Source organism: Oryctolagus cuniculus, chromosome 6 (assembly GCF_051225735.1).
Source record: "Oryctolagus cuniculus isolate XC-2025 breed Fujian yellow rabbit chromosome 6, ASM5122573v1, whole genome shotgun sequence".
Lineage (NCBI taxonomy): Eukaryota > Metazoa > Chordata > Mammalia > Lagomorpha > Leporidae > Oryctolagus > Oryctolagus cuniculus.
The window spans coordinates 28,462,652-28,481,480 of NC_142872.1; the positions used below are offsets into that span (position 1 = coordinate 28,462,652).

At 50.1% G+C, this 18,829-nt stretch overlaps 2 protein-coding genes and 1 long non-coding RNA gene across 17 annotated transcripts in view; 1 reads left to right on the forward strand and 2 right to left on the reverse strand.

Annotated features, from left to right (window-relative positions):
* The window catches only part of LOC103347886 (uncharacterized), a 57,403-nt gene that overhangs the window by 1,059 nt on the left and 37,515 nt on the right, over positions 1 to 18,829 (forward strand). For 2 of the 3 annotated variants that reach the window (XR_016236195.1, XR_011389756.2), the window contains exons 2-3: positions 393 to 778; positions 1,449 to 1,654. This is a non-coding gene — a long non-coding RNA (uncharacterized LOC103347886). Of the gene's footprint in view, positions 1 to 392; positions 779 to 1,448; positions 1,655 to 18,829 lie in introns of those variants that run through there. The other variant, XR_011389750.2, reaches the window with a different exon arrangement.
* Positions 5,998 to 18,168, reverse strand: ECSCR (endothelial cell surface expressed chemotaxis and apoptosis regulator). Of its 7 annotated transcripts, XM_008255103.4 has the most exons (11): positions 18,037 to 18,097; positions 11,577 to 11,618; positions 11,165 to 11,215; positions 10,932 to 10,991; positions 10,362 to 10,499; positions 9,942 to 9,977; positions 9,213 to 9,326; positions 8,777 to 8,875; positions 8,588 to 8,624; positions 6,507 to 6,603; positions 5,998 to 6,310 (listed from the first exon to the last, which is right to left on the reverse strand). In XM_008255103.4, exons 1-11 carry the CDS (start codon positions 18,095 to 18,097, stop codon positions 6,302 to 6,304), a joined length of 744 nt encoding a protein of 247 aa, XP_008253325.1. In that variant the 3' UTR covers positions 5,998 to 6,301. The 7 variants fall into 7 exon arrangements, with proteins under 7 accessions (XP_008253325.1, XP_051699402.1, XP_051699401.1 ...); XM_051843442.3 differs by lacking the exon at positions 10,932 to 10,991 and having other exon boundaries at positions 18,037 to 18,168; XM_051843441.3 differs by lacking the exon at positions 9,942 to 9,977 and having other exon boundaries at positions 18,037 to 18,168.
* STING1 (stimulator of interferon response cGAMP interactor 1) overlaps positions 5,998 to 18,829 on the reverse strand; it is a 32,223-nt gene continuing 19,391 nt past the window's right edge. The window contains exons 8-18 of one of the 7 annotated variants that reach the window (XR_016236187.1): positions 18,037 to 18,212; positions 11,577 to 11,618; positions 11,165 to 11,215; positions 10,932 to 10,991; positions 10,362 to 10,499; positions 9,942 to 9,977; positions 9,213 to 9,326; positions 8,777 to 8,875; positions 8,588 to 8,624; positions 6,507 to 6,603; positions 5,998 to 6,310 (exon numbers count right to left, since the gene is read on the reverse strand). The gene's annotated coding sequence lies outside the window, so the exon portion shown is untranslated. The remainder of the gene's footprint in view (positions 6,311 to 6,506; positions 6,604 to 8,587; positions 8,625 to 8,776; positions 8,876 to 9,212; positions 9,327 to 9,941; positions 9,978 to 10,361; positions 10,500 to 10,931; positions 10,992 to 11,164; positions 11,216 to 11,576; positions 11,619 to 18,036; positions 18,213 to 18,829) is intronic. The other 6 variants (XR_016236190.1, XR_016236188.1, XR_016236189.1 and 3 more) reach the window with 6 other exon arrangements.

Here is an 18,829-nt window from a genome sequence, read left to right on the forward strand (position 1 = left end):
CCTAAAGAGGCCACCAGTGCGCAGCAGCCAGGGACCTGATCAGGGGCATGTGTAGATGAACATAAGAGGGGAGTTCTGGTGCTGGGCGGTTAGACAGCTGCTCTAGAAGATGGACAGCAGAGGGTGGGATGCAGCTTGGATTCCAGGGGCACAGGGCTCAGCTCTAGAGGCTCTCAAAGATGTCCAAGAGGGGCTGAGAGTGGAAGTGCTAGAGCACTGTAGATGGAACTGGATGGAGTGGAAGCACTATGAATTATGCAAGTACTAAGAAACAGAGTCCAGGTTCAAGAGCACTGGACAAGATCTGGGGAGCTGGGGTCTCCTGGCGATGTTTAGTACCTCAGCACCCTCTCCCTTCACCCTCTGAAGCCTCCTCTCCCCTTCTTTTTTAGACTTGGCGTGTTTTGCTCCTGGAATAGTAGAAAAATGGTTCAGCTCTGCAGCCTTCTCGGATATTGCCGTGCAAATGTGCCCTTCAGCTTGCTCAGACTTCAGCTAAGGTTCTGAAGCTGTTTTCCCTCTGACTGCATCACACGAGCCTAGAACTCCAAATCTCCACACTGAGACTTCTTCTGTGCCAGTTTTTGCTTCAGCTCCCCAACCACTCACTCGGCAAGAATAATTTTCCACTGTCAAACTTAATCTCCGCTGTGGCCTAAAAGGGGATGATATGGAGTTTCCAGGGGGAAAGTAGTCAGCAGAAAGAGTGCCAGAACAATGGGGAAGGAAATAAGGAAGAGGAACTGGGATTTTCAAGGCAGTTTTCAAAGAGGAGGAGGTAGGTGTCCAAAGAGGTTCAAACAGGAAAGAATGATAGACATCCCAAATCCACAAGGAGCCTGACTTTGGGAAATTGTGCCACAACTAGGCCAAGGAAGCCTGCAGCCATCCTTCTTCTGATTAATCATTTTACCAAGTCCTAGCTCAGATTTCTATCCGTTTTCATCACTATAAAAACTTTATTTATTTATTTATTTGAAAGGCAGAACAGCAGAGAGACATCTTCCAACCTCTGGTTCATTCCCCAAATGGCTGTAACAGCCCTGTCCGGGCCAGGCTGTAACCAGGAGCCAAGAACTCCATCTGGGTCTCCCAATGGGGGCAGGAACTCAAGTGTTTGGGCCATCATCCCCTGTTGCCCAGGTGTATTAGCAGGGAGCAGGATTGGAAGCAGACTAGGCAGGTCTTGAACAGATGTTCCAATATGGGATGCAGGTGCCCCAAGCCATGGCTTAACCCCTTGCACCACAACACCTACCTCTCCACTAACTTTTAAAGATACTTGCTGACGTGTAGTGGACTTTTGCTGGTGATACTGAGGTTTGCTATGTGCTCTGTGTGCTTGAGATGCTTCCCTTTTCTTCCCTGAAAGAAGGATATTGGATAAAAAATCCCTCTGTCCATGTGTCCTGTGTGCCTGAGCTGGTTTATTGGTTGTCCTTCCATAGGATGGAGGAAGAAATAAAAGAAGAAGACTGTACAGCAAGTGCCCCATCCTGCCTCGTGTGTCTGCTTTAGGACCATGTAGACCCGCATGAGAAGGAGGAAGCCACCTTGTAAGCAGCCACCATCCTGTTGTCTAGACAGCAAGGAAGAGATGTGATCTCAGGGAAGCTGCAGAGGCTGCAGGCTGCACTCGGATATCCTGTCAGAGGTGAGGCTTGTGTTTGCATAAATAGTAGGATCCTCCAGCAGAATCCACTGTAACGTAGTTTGCTGTAGAGCAGAACTCAGCAGTGAGTTCATCCTTAACCCCTTCCTAGAGGATAAGTCGCCTAGCAACAGGAAAATCAACATGGCTAATGTGGTATTGCTGTGTCAGTGTCAGGGTAACAACCTTTCAGTCTCAAAAATATTAATGCCAGTCACGCCCCTGCCCACATGCATATAAATACCTTATGACTAACAGCTCACATTTGCAGGACATTGTCCAGAATCGGGAAAATGTGTGGCCTTGTAATGGAGATGTTACCTTGAGTGAAACCCATGTCCTTGACCCGATTAGTCCAGGGTGATGAATCAGCTGAGCTAAGTGCCCATGGCACTCACGGAACAACACCGATTCAAGCAGAACCCAGCACTGCTAGACATTGTTAGGTCACCTGGAGGGTTCTATCCCCATGATGGATTTTTATACTGTAACTGACTAGTAAGTTATGTGCTCTGGAAGTGTGGTTTCAATCAAATATATATGAATTATTTTTTTGAAGTACTGTAGCAGTAATGTCATGAGTTGGGTACCTCAGGAAATAGTTTCTGAAACTCAATTTTGCAGATCCAAGGTTTCTTGGTGAGAGCTCCTGGGAACAAGAGCTGTGAGGAATAAGAGAAGTGGAATCGGTCAGGGGAAGAAATGGAGACAATGGGTCCAGTTCTTCACCCTCACCCCCACCCCATCTGCAGTTGTTGCCTGGCTTTGAGCCCCCCACAGCCCATACTCCCAGCAGCAAGGAAACAAGTGTGTTGGGCCCACAGCGAGGCCTGGATGGTGGTACTGCAGATAGTCTGCTACAATTGCTCGCTAGGACTTGGACTTCTGATGAGTCTCCAAATTTTGATTGCATTTTATCTATTGGACACCTCTGGAGGGAGACAGAGCTGGGTAGGGATCATTCTCCCCGGGGACTACTCCCCTGTGGGACTACACAGGGAAATGGAAGTCCAGACAATGTCAAGGACTTGCACAGGAGGGATCTCTCAATCGTTTGCATTTTTTCTTACATCTAGAGTTTAAGAACTGGAAAAAATACTGGAAGCCAAATAGTCCAGCCACCTCACTTTAAAAGTAAAAAACCTGGGGTCAGCACTGTGGTGTAGCTGCTATGCAGTGCCAGCACCTGCTATGGGCACCTGTTTGAGTCCTGGCTATTCCACTTCCAATCCAGGTCCCTCCTAATGTGTCTGGGAAAGCAGCAGAAGATGGCATAAGTGCTGGGCCCCTGCTACCCACATTGGAGACCCAGAAGAAGCTCATGGCTTCTGGTTTCACCTTGACCCAAACCTGTAGGTCTCTCCCTCTCTCACTATGCCTTTCAAATCAACAAATGTATTTTGATTTTTTAAGTGTTGAATCTGTGGGGATTTTTAAAAAATAAGGAATGAGGTTTGGAGAAAGGGGATGTTAGGATCTGTGGTAGAACCCAACTTTCTCCACCCAAAACAAGATTTTTTTTAATTAAAAAATTACTTATTTATTTGAGTGATACAGAGACAGAGATCTTCCATCTTCAAATGCCCACAAGAGACAAGAGAGCCAGACTGAAGCCAGGAGAACTCTCCATCCAGATCCATTCGGTAGCAGGGACCCAAATATTGAGCCATCCTCATCTGCTGCTTCCCATAGCAGGAAGCTGGAGCTAGGAACCAGATTCAGGAATCGAACCCAGGCACTCTGTATGGTATATGGGCATCCCGAGTGGCATCTTAACTGCTGTGCCAAGCATCTGCCCCCCCCAAGCCAGTTTTCATTACCTAGGATGTGCTGGGCATTGTGTGCCACACAGGAGCTAAAGACATTAGAAGGTGACACATCTTGCCTAGAGGAATTTATAAACTAGTAGATTTTCTCAGTCTTTCTTTAATGGCTTTTTTCTTTTCAGAAAAATATTGCCTTTTAATTTAGATTAATAGCATTATTATGCCTGTCATCTTATAGGAGGAAAATTTTTTATGGCCATACATCTAAAATAAAATAACAGAATGATGTGTAGTTATGCTTCCTTAGAACTGCCTTTCATTTAAATATTTGGCAGGTGAATAGGCTCTGGAGTGAAAACATCTTTTGTTATTTTTTTAGAAAGCTTTTATTTAATAAATATAAATTTCATGGGAATGGCTTTTGGTCTTTAATAACATCTTTAAAAAAGATTTATTTATTTGAAAGGCACAATTACACAGACAGATCTTCCAGCCACTGGTCTACTCACCAAATGGCCTCAATGGCAGGGGCTGGGGCATGCTGAAGTCAGGAGCTTAGAACTTCATCCGGGTCTCCCATTTGTGTGCAGCAGCCCAATCACTTGGGACATTTTCTACTGCTTCCTCAGGTGCATTAGCAGAGAGCTGGATTGGAAGTGGAGCAGCCAGGGCTCAAACCAGCAGCCTTATAGGATGCTGGAGTCACAGGCAGTGGCTTAACCTGCTGCACCATAACAACCCTACTTTAATAGTCTTGATAAGGCAGGGAGAATGAAACCTTTTATTCTAGGCTTTCCTCTCTCATATCATTTTGTGAAATCTAAACCAGAAAAAAACAGTAGCATATATGCTGAAGAGTGAATAAGTTGTGTTCTACTGAGTTCTAAACTGCTCCTTAGCAGCTGCTTATAAAGTTAAATGCTCCCTGCCGGCTCCACGGCTCGCTAGGCTAATCCTCCACCTTGCGGCGCCAGCACACCAGGTTCTAGTCCCAGTCGGGGCGCCGGATTCTGTCCCGGTTGCCCCTCTTCCAGGCCAGCTCTCTGCTGTGGCCAGGGAGTGCAGTGGAGGATGGCCCAAGTCCTTGGGCCCTGCACCCCATTGGAGACCAGGAGAAGCACCTGGCTCCTGCCACCGGATCAGCGTGGTGCACCGGCTGCGGCAGCCATTGGAGGGTGAACCAACGGCAAAGAAAGACCTTTCTCTCTGTCTCTCTCTCTCACTGTCTACTCTGCCTGTCAAAAAAAAAAAAAAAAATGTTAAATGCTCCCTGTGTATACACTCAGATGATTCCCCTGGATTCTCCCCAGACAAGATTAATTTCCAAGCCAGTGTCATGGTAGGTAGGCATGCCTTTATTAAGAAAGTAAGTACTTCCTTTCTTTTCCCTCTCTTTATTAAAAATTTTTAGGGGCCAGCTTTGTGGCACTGTGGGTTGGGACACTGGCATCCCATATGGGCTCTGGTTCGTGCGTGTTCCAGCTGCTCCACTTCCGATCCAGCTCTCTGCTATGGCCTGGGAAAGCAGTGGAAGATGGCCCAAGTACTTGAGCCCCTGTCATCCATTTGGAAGACCTGGAAGAAGCTCCTGGCTCCTGGCTTCAGCGTGGCTCAGCCCTGGCTGCTGCAAACATTTGAGGAGTGAACCAGTAGAGAGAAGATCTCGATCTCTCTCTCTCTCTCTCTCTCTCTCTCTCTCCCCTCTACTTTTCAAAGAAACAAAAAAAATACATCTTTTAGAATTTAAAAATTTAATGAATTTGAAAGGCAGAGCAAAAGAGAGAGGACAGGGAAAGACCTTCCATCCGCTGGTTCACTCTCCAAATGGCCGAAGCCAGGAGCCTGGAACTTCATCGAGTCTCCCACATGGGTAGTAGGGACCCAAGTACTTGAGCCATTACCTACTACCTCCTAAGATGTGCATTAGGAGGAAGCTAGAGTAGGGAGCAGATCCAAGACTGGAACCAGTCCAATATGGTATGCAGGTAGTGTCTTAAACACTAGGGCAAACACCCACCCCACCTCCTTCTCTTTAAATGACTTTAGAGTATTTCTGCAATCCTTTGTCCTGTTTCTAGGACACAAAGGTAATAGCTTTCTGGGGTAATGTGGGTGCGTTTTTGCTTTATAAAGCTGCAGACCTGTCCTTGCAGCAAGCCCTCCCAGTCCTTATGGTCCCATGGCTAGGACCAAAGTGATGCCAGCTTAGCCTGGAGTAAGCCAAGGGCAAATGCCCGCAGATCATTCGGCTCCCACCACTAGAGTTTCATAGTCAAATGTTTTGGGCCCCCCCTGTTCTCATTCTGCGGTTTTAAAACTTCTTTGTTGGTGATGGTCAATCTGTTTCTAGCCCCTTGTTTCCCTCTTCTCTCCAAGTGGTTGGTCCGTGGCCTCAGCTCTCAGTGACACCACAGGTGAATGGAGGCAGACCTGACAGAAGTTCCCCTTGACTGCCCATGGTTCTCACAGAGCTGCCCACAGGGACAGAAACTTACACACATGCCTGGCCTGGGAAAGCAAGCCCCAAAGATGCTTTGTTAAGAAACAAACATAGGAGTGTGACCTGAACAGAAACCAGACTGCAGGCCAGAAAATAACTTTAATGCAAAGCGGAAAGGATCAGTTCTTTTCCTTGCTCTTGCTCTCTCAACTCCACTTTCCTTTGACTCTGAGGAAGTAGAAGGAGCCGGCCATGTTTCTAGAGTGGCTGTCCATTTGGAAAAGTATCTCCCCAGTGTGGAGGTGTGCTCGTGTCCTTTAGATCTGAGCAGACTCAACACAATCAGATAACTTTAGTGTAGTCCATCGCCTCTTCCAGTCCCATCTTTTCACAGGCACAGGGCTGCTGCATGATCCTCGGGCTCAAGGGGACCCAAAATCACTCTTAAAGAACCTGCAAAAATAAATACATCATGGGGAAGGGTGAGTTTCTTGGGAGCAGCAGGATAGGGAGGTGAGAAAAGGAGCCTGGGCCCTTGAACAGATTTCCTGAGAGGGGTAGGGGTGGGAGGAGGACAAAGGAGAGAAGAGGGAGGACAGGGAGGAGGAGGAGAGTTTGGAGAGGGAAGGAAGGAAACAGGAAAGCGCACCTTCTCTGCTGAGGGGCATCCTTTGCTATTGTTGGTGTTGATGTTCTTCATGGAGATCAGCGTGATGCTGTCTTTCTCTCCGTTGGCTGTGGAGCAGCTGGGATGGGAAAGTAGTTGGTTACAGGGAGCGTTGGTGACAGAAGTGCAATGGGGAGTCAAGGAACCATGGGCTTGTTGAACCTTAGACCTCTGTTTCGAAAAATCTGCTGGTGGTGGACTATGGTGAGATGAAAGTGTGCTTTGAAGCCCCAAACACTGATACTTAAATCTTGGTTTTACTACTTACTGCTTCCTTGGTCTCTACCAAATTACATCTTTTAAGCCTCAACTTTTTTAAAGATGACATTTTTTTAAAGATTTATTTATTATTTGAAAGGCAGAGAGACAGAGAAAGAGATAAAGAAGAGGAGGAGGAAGAGAGAGAGAGAGAGAGAGAGAGAGAGAATCTTCTACTAGTTTATTCCCCCAGATACCCACAACAGCTAGGTCTGGGTCAGGCCAAAGCCATGAGCTAGGAATTTGTTTTTTTTTTTTTCCAAATTTTTTTATTTAATAAATATAAATTTACAAAGTACAACTTTTGAATTGTTGCGGCTTTTTCCCCATAACCTCCCTCCCACCTGCAACCATCCCATCTCCCACTCCCTCTCCCAAACCATTCTTAATCAAGATTTATTTTTAATTATCTTTATATACAGAAGATCAACTTAGTATATACTAAGTAAAGATTTCAACAGACTACACCCGCACAGCCACATAAAATATAGAGTACTGTTTGAGTAGTAGTTTTACTGTTAATTCTCGTAGTGCAACACATCAAGGACAGAGATCTTACCTGGGGAGCAGGTACACAGTGACTCCCGTTGTTGATTTAACAATTGACACTCTTATTTATGACGTCAGTAATCACCCGAGGCTCTTGTCATGAGCTGCCAAGGCTATGGAAGCCTCTTGAGTTCACCAACTCTGATCTTATTTAGACAAGGCCATAAAAAAAGTGGAAGTTCCTTCCTCCCTTCAGAGAAAGGTACCTCCTTCTCTGATGGCCCATTCTTTCCGCTGGGATCTCATTCACCGAGATCTTTCATTCAGGTCATTTTTATGAGCTAGGAATTTCATCTGGGTCTCCCATGTGGGTGGCAGAAACCCAAGCACTTAGACCATCTTCCGCTGTCTCCCAGGCACATTAGCAGGAAGCTGGATGGGAAGCAGAGGTAGTACTTGATCCCAGGCACTCTGTTATACGATATGGGATCCAAAGCAGCGGCTTAACCTGCTGTGCCATTATGTCCACCCAAGCCTCAAGTTTTTGTTTTTGTTTTGTTGTTGTTGTTGTTGTTTTTGTTTTGACAGGCAGAGTGGATAGTGAGAGAGAGAGAGAGAAAGGTCTTTCTTTTGCCGTTGGTTCACCCTCTAATGGCCGCCACGGCTGGTGTGCTGCGGCCGGCACACCACGCTGATCCGAAGGCAGGAGCCAGGTGCTTATCCTGGTCTCCCATGGGGTGCAGGACCCAAGCACTTGGGCCATCCTCCACTGCACTCCCGAGCCACAGCAGAGAGCTGGCCTGGAAGAGGGGCAACCAGGAAAGAAATCAGGCGCCCCGACCGGGACTAGAACCCGGTGTGCCGGCGCCGCTAGGTGGATTAGCCTATTGAGCTGCGGCGCTGTCCCTCAGTTTTTCAAATGTCTCAAATGAAGTTCTATTTTGAAAAATTGCTCTAAGTATACCATTGTGTTGGGGTATTCAGTGAGTGGTTCCTAAGCCTGGAGGGAATGCCTCCTTAGGTTAGAATCTGAATTCCTTCAGTTTCCTTACAGGCTTATAGGGCTTAGCCCTGGGGCTGAAGAGCTTCATTCCCTCTCCAGTAGCCTAAGTGTTTCCTTTCAGGCCTACCCTTGTCCTGCTTATCTCTAGCCCTGGCCTCAGTGGAGTCTGTTAGGATTGTGGTGTGTGTGTATGTATATAATATAGGTGGGGTATATGTGTGTGAGGAGGAGACAGGAAGTGTGGAGTCCCTCTTGGAGTGGGGGAGTCAGGAGTCAACAGAAGTTTCCTGCCTTAGGGTTCTGTCAGTCTTACCTTTCAGACACCCCTGAACTCCCTGGTTTCTGGGGATCTGTAAAAACCCAAAGGCACAGATCAGAGGACATGCTGTGAGGTTGTAATTCAGAAGCTCAGCCTCCCCTTCACAGCCCGCCCAGAGGGACCCAGAGGGCTGCTTGTGAGCGTGGCTTCCCTCAGCTCCCGGCTGGGTGTTGGGAAAGATACCTTCAGACTCCTTGTTCTTCCGACACTTAAACCTTAGACTGACCACGCTGACCAGGACAATCACCACAACCACCAGGATCACAATGAAGCTGATCACCCCTGAGCATGGAAAGGACTGGACTGAGGGGAGGCTAAGGAGGGGGCAAATGAAGGCAACAAGAGCCCAGCATGCCCATGCCATCATGCTTTCTGGACAGCTGGACCAATGGGCTCTCTGCCTGCTGCCCCTCCCCAGAGTGGCTGCACAGCCAGCTGCATCCTCCCCTGCTGGCCATAGCCAAGAGGAAGAGCCTCCCTCCCACCAGGGCCTTCCTCACTGGCCAGTCCCTCCTGGAACAAATCAGTGAGATTTGAACTTGTGTGTCCGGGCCAGAGTACACATAAATTCCAGCAGTGGGGTCCCCTCCCATGCCCCACCTTCTCCTCCTCCTCTCACCAAATGCAGCCACTGTGAGCACTGTCTCTGATGTGGGACTGGGCAGGATACTCAAGTCATCCCTTGTCCTCAGGGTCATGGTGGTTGAGTTGGGAGTAGCCTCCTGAGATGTGTCTACAGTGGAGTGGGATCAGGTGCATCAGTGAATAGGACTGGCACAGCCTATCAGAGAGTTAGCTTTCCTCCCGTTTCCCCCAAGTGAGCCGCTTTGACTAGAAGACAGGTTAGCATGTGGCTGTGGGGGTCATGTGAATGGCATTGCAGGCTGATCATGGTACTGATTACAGAGGATTCCAGAAGGTTCAGGACATTTCCCTCACTGTGGTCTTCCCACCAGCCCTTGGTGGGACCCAGAGGAAAGGGTTTTCTGCTGCAGAGACAGGAAGCAGACAGGTAAGGGAGAGCCGACTGGGTTTGGCCGAGGAGTGAGGTGGAAGAAGTGAAGGTCATGTGATGCTGATCCCCTGGCATTGATCCAATAAGCCAGGCAGCCAGTGAAGGGACATGGTTTCTGGCCTCTGAATATGTGGTGTGGTCACCCTTTCCTTCCCCTATTCTACTCCCTGTATTTCAAGCCTGATTGCAGTACCTTTCCTTATTTCTCCTCACCTCCTCCCTCCCAAATGAGATTGGGAGAATAGAAAATCCAAGAGCCAAGGCATAGGATGAGAGAAAGAGTCATAGATGTACCCATCCAATCTCCTTACTGTGTGCACAGGCAGGACATACCTCTACTTGTACTGCCACCACGGTGGGCCCCTGTGTCTGTAACGTGAGAAAGCATGGCTCAGATGGAGGGTGTCCACCACCCACCCGGCTCCCCTGGAGGTGCATGAAGGCCAGCCACCCTGAGAAGGGTCAAGCCCCTTCCTAACATTTCATGTCTTCCGTTTCCCTCATGTTGGGGTCTCCTTTTTCTTCCCTTCTATCTATGCCTTTATTGGTCCCAACTCAGGCTCCTTGTACCTTCACTGTTCCCCCGAAACCTCTCTCATTCTTTCCCAAACCAGGGTGCCAATGATAGGGATCCTGGCCTCAAGAACCCTAATTTGGGGGTAGCACCTGGGCCTCCAGAAGAGAAAAAGAAGGAGCCTACCCAGACGTAACCCAGTGTCTTTCACCCCACGCCCGCCTGCCCTGGGTACTCACCAAGTCCTGATGTGTGCTTCTGTGGCTGGGACTGAGTCAGGCCCAGCACGGATGCAGAGTGACTGTCCACAAGGCTCGACTGTGGCGTTATGGCTTCACTCACTACCAGGGGGGCCAGGGAGATGTTCCTTGAAGCCACTGTGGATCGGGAAGCACACATGGGCCCAGGCAGGGCCTCAGCCAGCATGGTCACTGGGAGGGCTCTTTAGTCTCCAAACCTCCTTTTCTGTACTGCCTTCACAGCCAGAAGGGGCCATTCTCTTGTTCACTTCTGGGTCTTTGCCAGTGCAACTCCCTGGGCCTCCACCACCCTCCACCCCACAGCCTCCACCTGTTCATCCGACTCCTTCTCAGATTCTGCCTTGGGGCCGCTCACTGAACATTCTTCCAGATCCCTACATCTGCAGTGACTGACATCTGCCGTGTGCACTCCCACAGTGCCTTTGGCTTTGGCATCATCAGTGGGAAGCCCTGTTTATTGTCCACTCCCCTACTATACATTCTCCTTTAGTGTCCAGTTCCCCATGGCGTCCTCTGTGGGTGGCACCTATTGTGTCAATGACAGAGTACCTGTGGCAGCAGTGGTAGACAGAGGGCTTGGGCTGTTGGGCTGTGAGGAGGCGACATCTCCTGCCAGAACAGAGGCAGATGGGGACTTGGAGGTGGGGCAGGTTTGGTGACACCATACCTAACCCACCCAGAAAGCCCTGGGATCCAAGCAGGTCTGAATGACTGGGCTTGGGGCAGGCAGTGGTGGTTGGAAGAGGTAGGAGATTGGCTCCTTGGCAAGCACACTCACTCACCTGTGGTGGCAGAAACTGGCTCTGTGGTCAGACTTGGACTGCTGAACGCTTCTGAAACAGATCATCTGAGGCTGAGAGGTCTACTGCCTCCCCTTGCTTAGTTTCTCTCTTTTCTTCTCTATATCTGACATTTTCTGGTCTTTCTGTCTATCGTATACCCTTTCCGCCCCTCTCCTCCACCCCCCACCCCAGCCCCTGCCACCATTCATCTCTCTCCTCTTTCAAGGCATGATAGACTGGGCAAGGCTGAAAAGAAGATTCCAAGATGTGCTCAACTTTGAACGAGCTCCTGGGAGCTCTGTTGCTAGTCCCAGTCACCTGAGATCAGTGCTAACTTGGACTACAGCTCCTCTCACCCTTCTTGAGCGCCTAGGCCCAAACACTGGAGTAGGCCCTGCATGTTCAGTCTTACCCTGAGGTCTAGAGATCTGTCTGGTAGGCTGGGAGCTGTGGCCTGTAAGAGAAAGCAAAACACAGGGTCTAGGGGTGGATATTTGGCACAATGGTTAAGAAGTTACTTGGGATGCCCACATTCTGTGTTGGAGAGTCTGGGTTTGAGTCCTGCCTCTGCTTCTGATTCTAACTTCCCGCTGTTGTGCACCCAGAGAGGCAGCAGGTGATGGCTCAAGTCCTTGGGTCCCTGCCACCCATGGGGGAGACCCAGACTAAGTTCCAGGCTTCTGAATCTCAGGCTTCTGGCATGGCCCAACCCCAGCAGTTGTAGGCATTTGGGTAGTGAACCAGTGGATGGAACTTTGTCTATCTGTCTCTGTTTCTCTGCCTTTCAAATAAGATGAATAAAACAAAAACAGAACAAAACAAAACCCAGACATGACTAGCTTGGTAAGTTGCTGCCAGCACAGAGCCCAGAGACGCCGTTCGGCTTTCCAAGACCCCCATGCTGGAAAGCAGGCACTTGGCAGATGGCTGAAGGCTATGTGGGCTTCAACTTATGGTGCTGGCTTGCTCTGAGACTGTTGACTCCCCTGTGCCATCACCACCGCCTCATGGTCAGAGTCCCCACGTCCTTCCTGTCTCTTCAGTCCTCTGTGAATATCATACCAGCCTGACACAAGGTCAGAGGAAGGTGATTTTTTTTATTTTTATTTTTTTAAATTTATTTATTTTTTTGACAGGCAGAGTGGACAGTGAGAGAGAGAGACAGACAGAGAGAAAGGTCTTCCTTTTGCCGTTGGTTCACCCTCCAATGGCCGCTGCGGCAGGCGCGCTGCGACCAGCGCACTGCGCTGATCCAAAGCCAGGAGCCAGGTGCTTCTCCTGGTCTCCCACGGGGTGCAGGGCCCAAGCACTTGGGCCATCCTCCACTGCCTTCCCGGGCCACAGCAGAGAGCTGGACTGGAAGAGGGGCAGCCAGGACAGAATCCGGTGCCCCAACCAGGACTAGAACCTGGTGTGCCAGCGCCGCTAGGTGGAGGATTAGCCTACTGAGCCACGGTGCTGGCCGGAAAGTGATTTTTAACTAGTGACTTGCCCAAGGCAGAGGGCCATTGACCTGCCTTGTCTAGACAAGAAGCATGACTCCAGGTCTCTAGGTTAAGGCATATGCATTGTTCCCACTGGACAGTTTGCTTTCCCTCTGGAGACTGTCATCCTGGCCCTGTCCTGACGGGAGAGGATGGCGAGATAGGAAAATGAGTAAAAAGGGGTTAGAGATGAGGGCTTGCTTCTGGCCTCTCTGTCCCACAGCTGAGGGTGGGTCCCTAGACAGGAAGCAAGTTCTGAGGTAAACAAGGAGGGCAGGGAAGCTGTAGGACGAACAACCAACTCATTCTCACAGGCAGAAGCTACAATGGTCAGCACTGGCCAAACCCAGAGAGGAGTCAGTGATCAGGAATCTCCCATCAATAGCCTCACTGACTCCTGTGGATGTACATGTGAGTGGTATGGACCTCTATGTACACATGTGTATGTGCTCGTGAGCCCATGTGTCTATATGGGACCTGGAAGGTCAGATTGTATTTGCTCATTTTCCACAATGAAATCATTCTTGAAACTTGTGAACAATGTGAAAGGAAAACAACGTGGGGAAGTGGAGCCGCCCAGCTGGGTTCCCGTTCCTGCACTGCAGCCCCCAGCCCTCAACCCCCAACCTGGCCCTCCAGCTCCCTTGGCCTCTCACCACCAGGGACACACCAAGTTTGGGCCTGGTGACAGAGGCGGCCAGGTGCCAGGGCCCACCCCAGCCTGCTGGTCTGTTTATTTTCTCTAGGCCACTGCCTTCCTCTGTTGGGCTATCACTTGGATAGTGTGTAGTTAATTGTTTCCAAGTCCAAGTTTGCCCAAATCTTGGGCTGTGTTTTTTCCAGGTCGCCATCTCTGACACCCCCATTCCCGGTTGGGGCGCCGGATTCTGTCCCGGTTGCCCCTCTTCCAGGCCAGCTCTCTGCTGTGGCCAGGGAGTGCAGTGGAGGATGGCCCAAGTGCTTGGGCCCTGCACCCCATGGGAGATCAGGAAAAGCACCTGGCTCCTGGCTCCTGCCATCGGATCAGCGTGGTGCGCCGGCCGCAGCGGCCATTGGAGGGTGAACCAACAGCAAAGGAAGACCTTTCTCTCTGTCTCTCTCTCTCACTGTCCACTCTGCCTGTCAAAAAAAAAAAAAAAAAAACAAAAAAACAAAAAAAAAACGGCAGGAACCCCAGGCCACAGAGAATGTTTTAATCCAAGGCACATCCTGAAAGCATCTGTGAGGATACCTCAACAAGTTTATGGGAAAATGGAATTGAAAGATAAGTTTATGGAACCGGCACTGTGACGTAGGGGGTAAAGCTACCACCTGCAATGCCAGCATCCCCTATGGGTGCTGGTTTGAATCCCAGCTGCTCCACTTCCAATCCAGCTCTCTGCCATGGCCAGGGACAGCAGTAGAAGATGGCCCAAGTCTTTGGGCCCCTGCACCCGCGTGGGAAGACCCGGAGTAAGCTCCTGGCTCCTGGCTTCGGATCGGCGCAGTTCCAGCCAGTTGGGGAGTGAACCAATGGATGGAAGACCTTTCTCTCTCTCTCTCTCTCTCTCTCTCTCTCTCTCTCTCTGCCTCTCCTTCTCTCTCTGAATAACTCTGACTTTCAAATAAATAAGTAAATCTTAAAAAATATTTAATTGGGCCAGCGCCACGGCTCACTAGACTAATCCTTTGCCTTGCGGCGCCGGCACACCGGGTTCTAGTCCCGGTCAGGGCGCCGAATTCTGTCCCGGTTGCCCCTCTTCCAGGCCAGCTCTCTGCTGTGGCCTGGGAAGGCAGTGGAGGATGGCCCAAGTACTTGGGCCCTACACCCCATGGGAGACCAGGATAAGTACCTGGCTCCTGCCATCGGATCAGCGCGGTGTGCCGGCCACAGGGCGCCGGCCATGGCGGCCATTGGAGGGTGAACCAATGGCAAAGGAAGACCTTTCTCTCTGTGTCTCTCTCACTGTCCACTCTGCCTGTCTAAAAAAAAAATATATATATATATATATTTAATTGGAGCCGGCACTGTAGCATAACAGGTAAAGCCACCACCTGCAGTGCTGGCATCCCATATGGGTGCCGGTTCGAGTCCCAGCTGCTTCACTTCCAATCCAGTTCTCTGCTATGGCCTGGCAAAGCAGTTGAAGATGGCCCAAGCCCTTGGGCTCCTGCACCCACGTAGGAGACCAGGAAGAAGCTCCTGGCTCCTGGCTTCAGATTAGCACAGCTCCAGCCGTTGCAGTCAATTGGGGGGTAAACCAGCAGATGGAAGACCTCTCTCTCTCTCTCTGCCTCTCCTTCTCTCTCTATGTAACTTCGACTTTCAAGTAAATAAATAAATCTTTTTTTAAAAATTTACTTATTGGGGCCAGCACTGTGGCATAGTAGATAAAGCTGCCTCCTGTAGTGCCGGCATCCCATATGGGCGCTGGTTCAAGTCCTGGCTGTTCTACTTCCAATCCAGCTCTCTGCTATGGCCTGGGAAAGCAGTAGAAGATGGTACAAGTACTTGAGCCCCTATACCCATGTTGGAGTCCCAGAAGAAGCTTCTGGCTCCTAGTTTTGGATCAGCCCAGCTCCGCTCATTATGACCATTTGGAAAGTGAACCAATGAATGGAAGATCTCTTCCCTTCTCTCTCTCTGCCTCTGGCTCTCTGTAACTCCAGATTTCAAATAAATAAATATTTTTTTAAAAAAAGATTATTTTGGTGCAAAATATTTTGAAATCCACATACTTTTTTCATGATACTTTTTTTTTTTTTTTTGACAGGCAGAGTGGACAGTGAGAAAGAGAGACAGAGAGAAAGGTCTTCCTTTGCCGTTGGTTCACCCTCCAATGGCTGCCACGGCCGGTGCGCTGTGGCTGGCGCACCGCACTGATCTGATGGCAGGAGCCAGGTACTTCTCCTGGTCTCCCATGGGGTGCAGGGCCCAAGTACTTGGGCCATCCTCCACTGCACTCCCTGGCCACAGCAGAGAGCTGGCCTGGAAGAGGGGCAACTGGGACAGAATCTGGTGCCCTGACCGGAACTAGAACCCAGTGTGCCGGCACCACAAGGCGGAGGATTAGTCTAGTGAGCCGCGGCGCCGGCTTCATGATACATATTTTCTATGAACTTTTTTTGAAGTCTCCTTGTATTCATGGATTTTAAAATTTGTGCACCAAAATAAACTTTTAATTCCATCTTCCCATGAAATTTTTGAAGTACCCTTATGTCTGCTACCAGTTGAGTCTGTCTTAATTACCACATAAGTGCTGTAAGATTGCAACTTCAATTTGTAGAAAGAAAACTATTTAGTGACTTGGGAGGAATTCCAAAGCCGCTAACTTCAATTCCTAGTTGCCTGTTTTCATCTCCTGCCCCCTCCTCTTCCCTAAACTTATCATTATAAAGGTTCCTCTGTGCAGAGGGAAAGAACTCAGGGAGCCTCTGTTTCTGGAGGCCAGGGGCCCTCTGACCTCAGGGTACATGGATACCCAAAAACCTGGGCCACAGGCATTGCTGGTTTTCCTGATCTCTGTTCCCTGATCCCCACCTGCTTCATTCCTTTCCAGTCTATCTGACCCCACCCCTGTTTTCTGCAGCTGTATGGGCTAGGGTTAAAATCCTAGATTTTTGAGCCTGACAGGCTTGAGTTCGGCTCTTGGCTCGGTCTCTCCCTATCTGATCTGGGCCTCAGCTTTCTCTCCTTTGAAATGCAGGTGGCATTAATACCTCCTAAGTTATGGCAAAGAAGAGAAAATGCACTCAAGGCACCAAACACTGGCTCACAGATAGTCTGTGTTTAAATGGTACTAGACATTTTTGGCTTTGCTCTATTCTCTCAAATCCTCCAAGTCATATCTGCCGTGATTCTGTGTAGCCACAGTCAAGTACCTATGTGGGCCTCAGTGTGTTCGAAAGAATGCCTCAGGGGCAAATGTTTGGCCTGGCAGTTAATCTACTGCTTGGGACACCCACATCCTATATCACAGTTTCTGAGTTTGAGTCCCAGCTGCACTCCTCATTCCAACTTCCTGCTAATGGGCATCCTACTAGGCAGCAGGTAATAGCCCAAGTAGTTAGGTCCCTGCCACCACATGCGACATCTAGATGGAGTTCCAGGCTCCTGACTTCAGCCTGGCCCACTCCAGCTGTTGAGGGTCTTTGGGGAATGAAACTGTGAACAGGAGATCTGTGTCTCTCTCTGCCTTTCAAATTAATTAATTAAATAAATGCAAATAAATTCCTCAGTCCACCAAAAGTAAATGTCCTGTGTGCTCTCAGGATGATAAGTTAGGAAACTCAAGAGGTGGTAGTGGTAGAGTTTATCATGGGCGTTTGGGAAGCCTGGGAGAAGACGCTGGGTAGAGAAGCCAGGCAGAGGAGTCTAGGCCTCTAAAAATGCCACCTCACCAGTCTCCACTGCAGTTTCCACAAGAAACTGCACAAGATCCCAGCCCCAGTTCAAACCTGTGACTGTACCCTGTCGGGTAGGAGGATCAGTGTTGCCCCCAGCGAATGGGATTAGAGCACTGCCTGCTCTCTGTAGGAGGCAGAGGGCCCTCTCACCCCGCCCCATCCTTGCTCTCTACTGCTTGAGCACAGAGCACAGGCTCATAAATTGTCCACAGAGGACTTCCAGAGGCAGAAGCGGGGGTGGGGAAGGGGTGACCAAAAGGAAGTCACTGCCCCATGAGTCAGAACGTCCTGGACTTCTCCTGGTTCCTAGCAATTGCTCCCTAATTAGAGAACCCCGTATGAGCCGCCTCACACCTCATCAGCTAGCAGAGCCCTGTGAGAGGTGCTGCTTCCCAGCATTGACCGCCTTCAGAAGTCCTCTCAGCCAGCCCCTGAGTGATTATGTCATGTCCTCCTGGGCAAGTAGTTCTTTGTGTCTAACCTGAGTCCCTCTTGCTGCCATCTCAGCTCACAGGCAGCATTTCAAAGCCCCAGGCGGCTACTCATATGAAAGAAGAGAAAAGATCACCTGTAAAGTCCAGGGTGCAGACAGTTCTGTGCTGAAACTGTCTACAGAGTGGCTGTGGTCACTGAGCCCAGGCCAGAGGGTGAGACTCAGAGGAGCAACCACAGGCTTCCCGGGCCTGCACATACCCTGCTGGGAGTTTTCTAGGTTTATTCTCACACCAACATGGCAGCTTCCCTCATTTCAGGAGGCCAGCCTCTATATGACCCCAGTAGGGTCCCACAGAAGAAGTCAATGGTAGCTCTGTTTTACCTCTGCCTGGTAATGACCACCCCCATCCAATTGATCCCCTTCTTGGAAGGGTTCTGGAATTTCTGTCCCTTGGGCAGAACCCTGGGTGGGCAGCAAGTGTGGTGTTTGTCCTGAGCAGGGATGGTCGCCCAGGGCTCCAACCCCAGGAGAGGAATCGCGGAAGGAAAGTGGCCGACACTGCTTACCTTGGAGCAGTAGGAAGCCCAGGATGGCCCAGCACAGCTGCGCGGCTCTGGCGTTCCCCATGTCAGCTGGAGATGTGGCAGGCAGGCAGCCACTCAGTGGAGGCTCTGTCCATAGTGGAGGAGAGAGAGGGAGTGCTGGGGCGGGGTGGGGGTGGGGCCAGCTCTCCTGGAGCTTCCTGTCAAAGAATAGAAGGAAACAGATTGGGATTGGCTCCAGGGGCCCTGTAAGCACACAGCCCAGATGAGGATGTGAGGCTGGGCAGCCGTGGCAGCGAGTGCACCCTGAGCCCCTCTGCTGTCCCCTAGGGGCTGTGTGCAATTACTAACAATGGTGACTTGCCCCCATGTCCCCTCTCTTCCCCTCCACCAACTACCTGGTTGTTCCCCCAGAGTGTAATGCCCATCCCACCCATGATATTTCAGCCCAGCTCTCCTGTCCCAGGATGGAGCCTGGAAGCCCGGCCCCCCAACCGCCCATGCTGTGTAGAGTCTGAATTCTCCACATTCCTTGGCCTCCTCAGGGCTCCCAATACAGATGGGGCACCCACCATGTTTCAGGAGAGGGCTCACAAACATTATCCTTACTCTCTGTAGACAAACAGGGGACTATAATCCAAACACCTCTCCTCCTGCCACTCTACCCCACTGGGCTGGGATTCTCAGGGTGCCTGGTCATTAGCACCCAGCACATATCCCACAGTGCTGTCTCCTGTAGAATGCAGGCCAGTGTTGTCACTGTTTTCAGTGTCCCTGGGACCCAACACAATGCTTGCCACAGAAAGAGACTAGGTCC

Bases quoted from the DNA above. Each gene is read 5' to 3' on its own strand.
- ECSCR (XM_008255103.4), bottom strand. From the start codon at position 18,097: ATGGGGAACGCCAGAGCCGCGCAGCTGTGCTGGGCCATCCTGGGCTTC. The intron at 11,619-18,036 runs GTAAGCAGTGTC...TTTCTCTTACAG, and splicing joins GGGCTTCCTACTGCTCCAAG to GCCACAGCTCCCAGCCTACC. The intron at 8,625-8,776 runs GTATCTTTCCCA...GGGTTTTTACAG, and splicing joins GAAGAACAAGGAGTCTGAAG to ATCCCCAGAAACCAGGGAGT.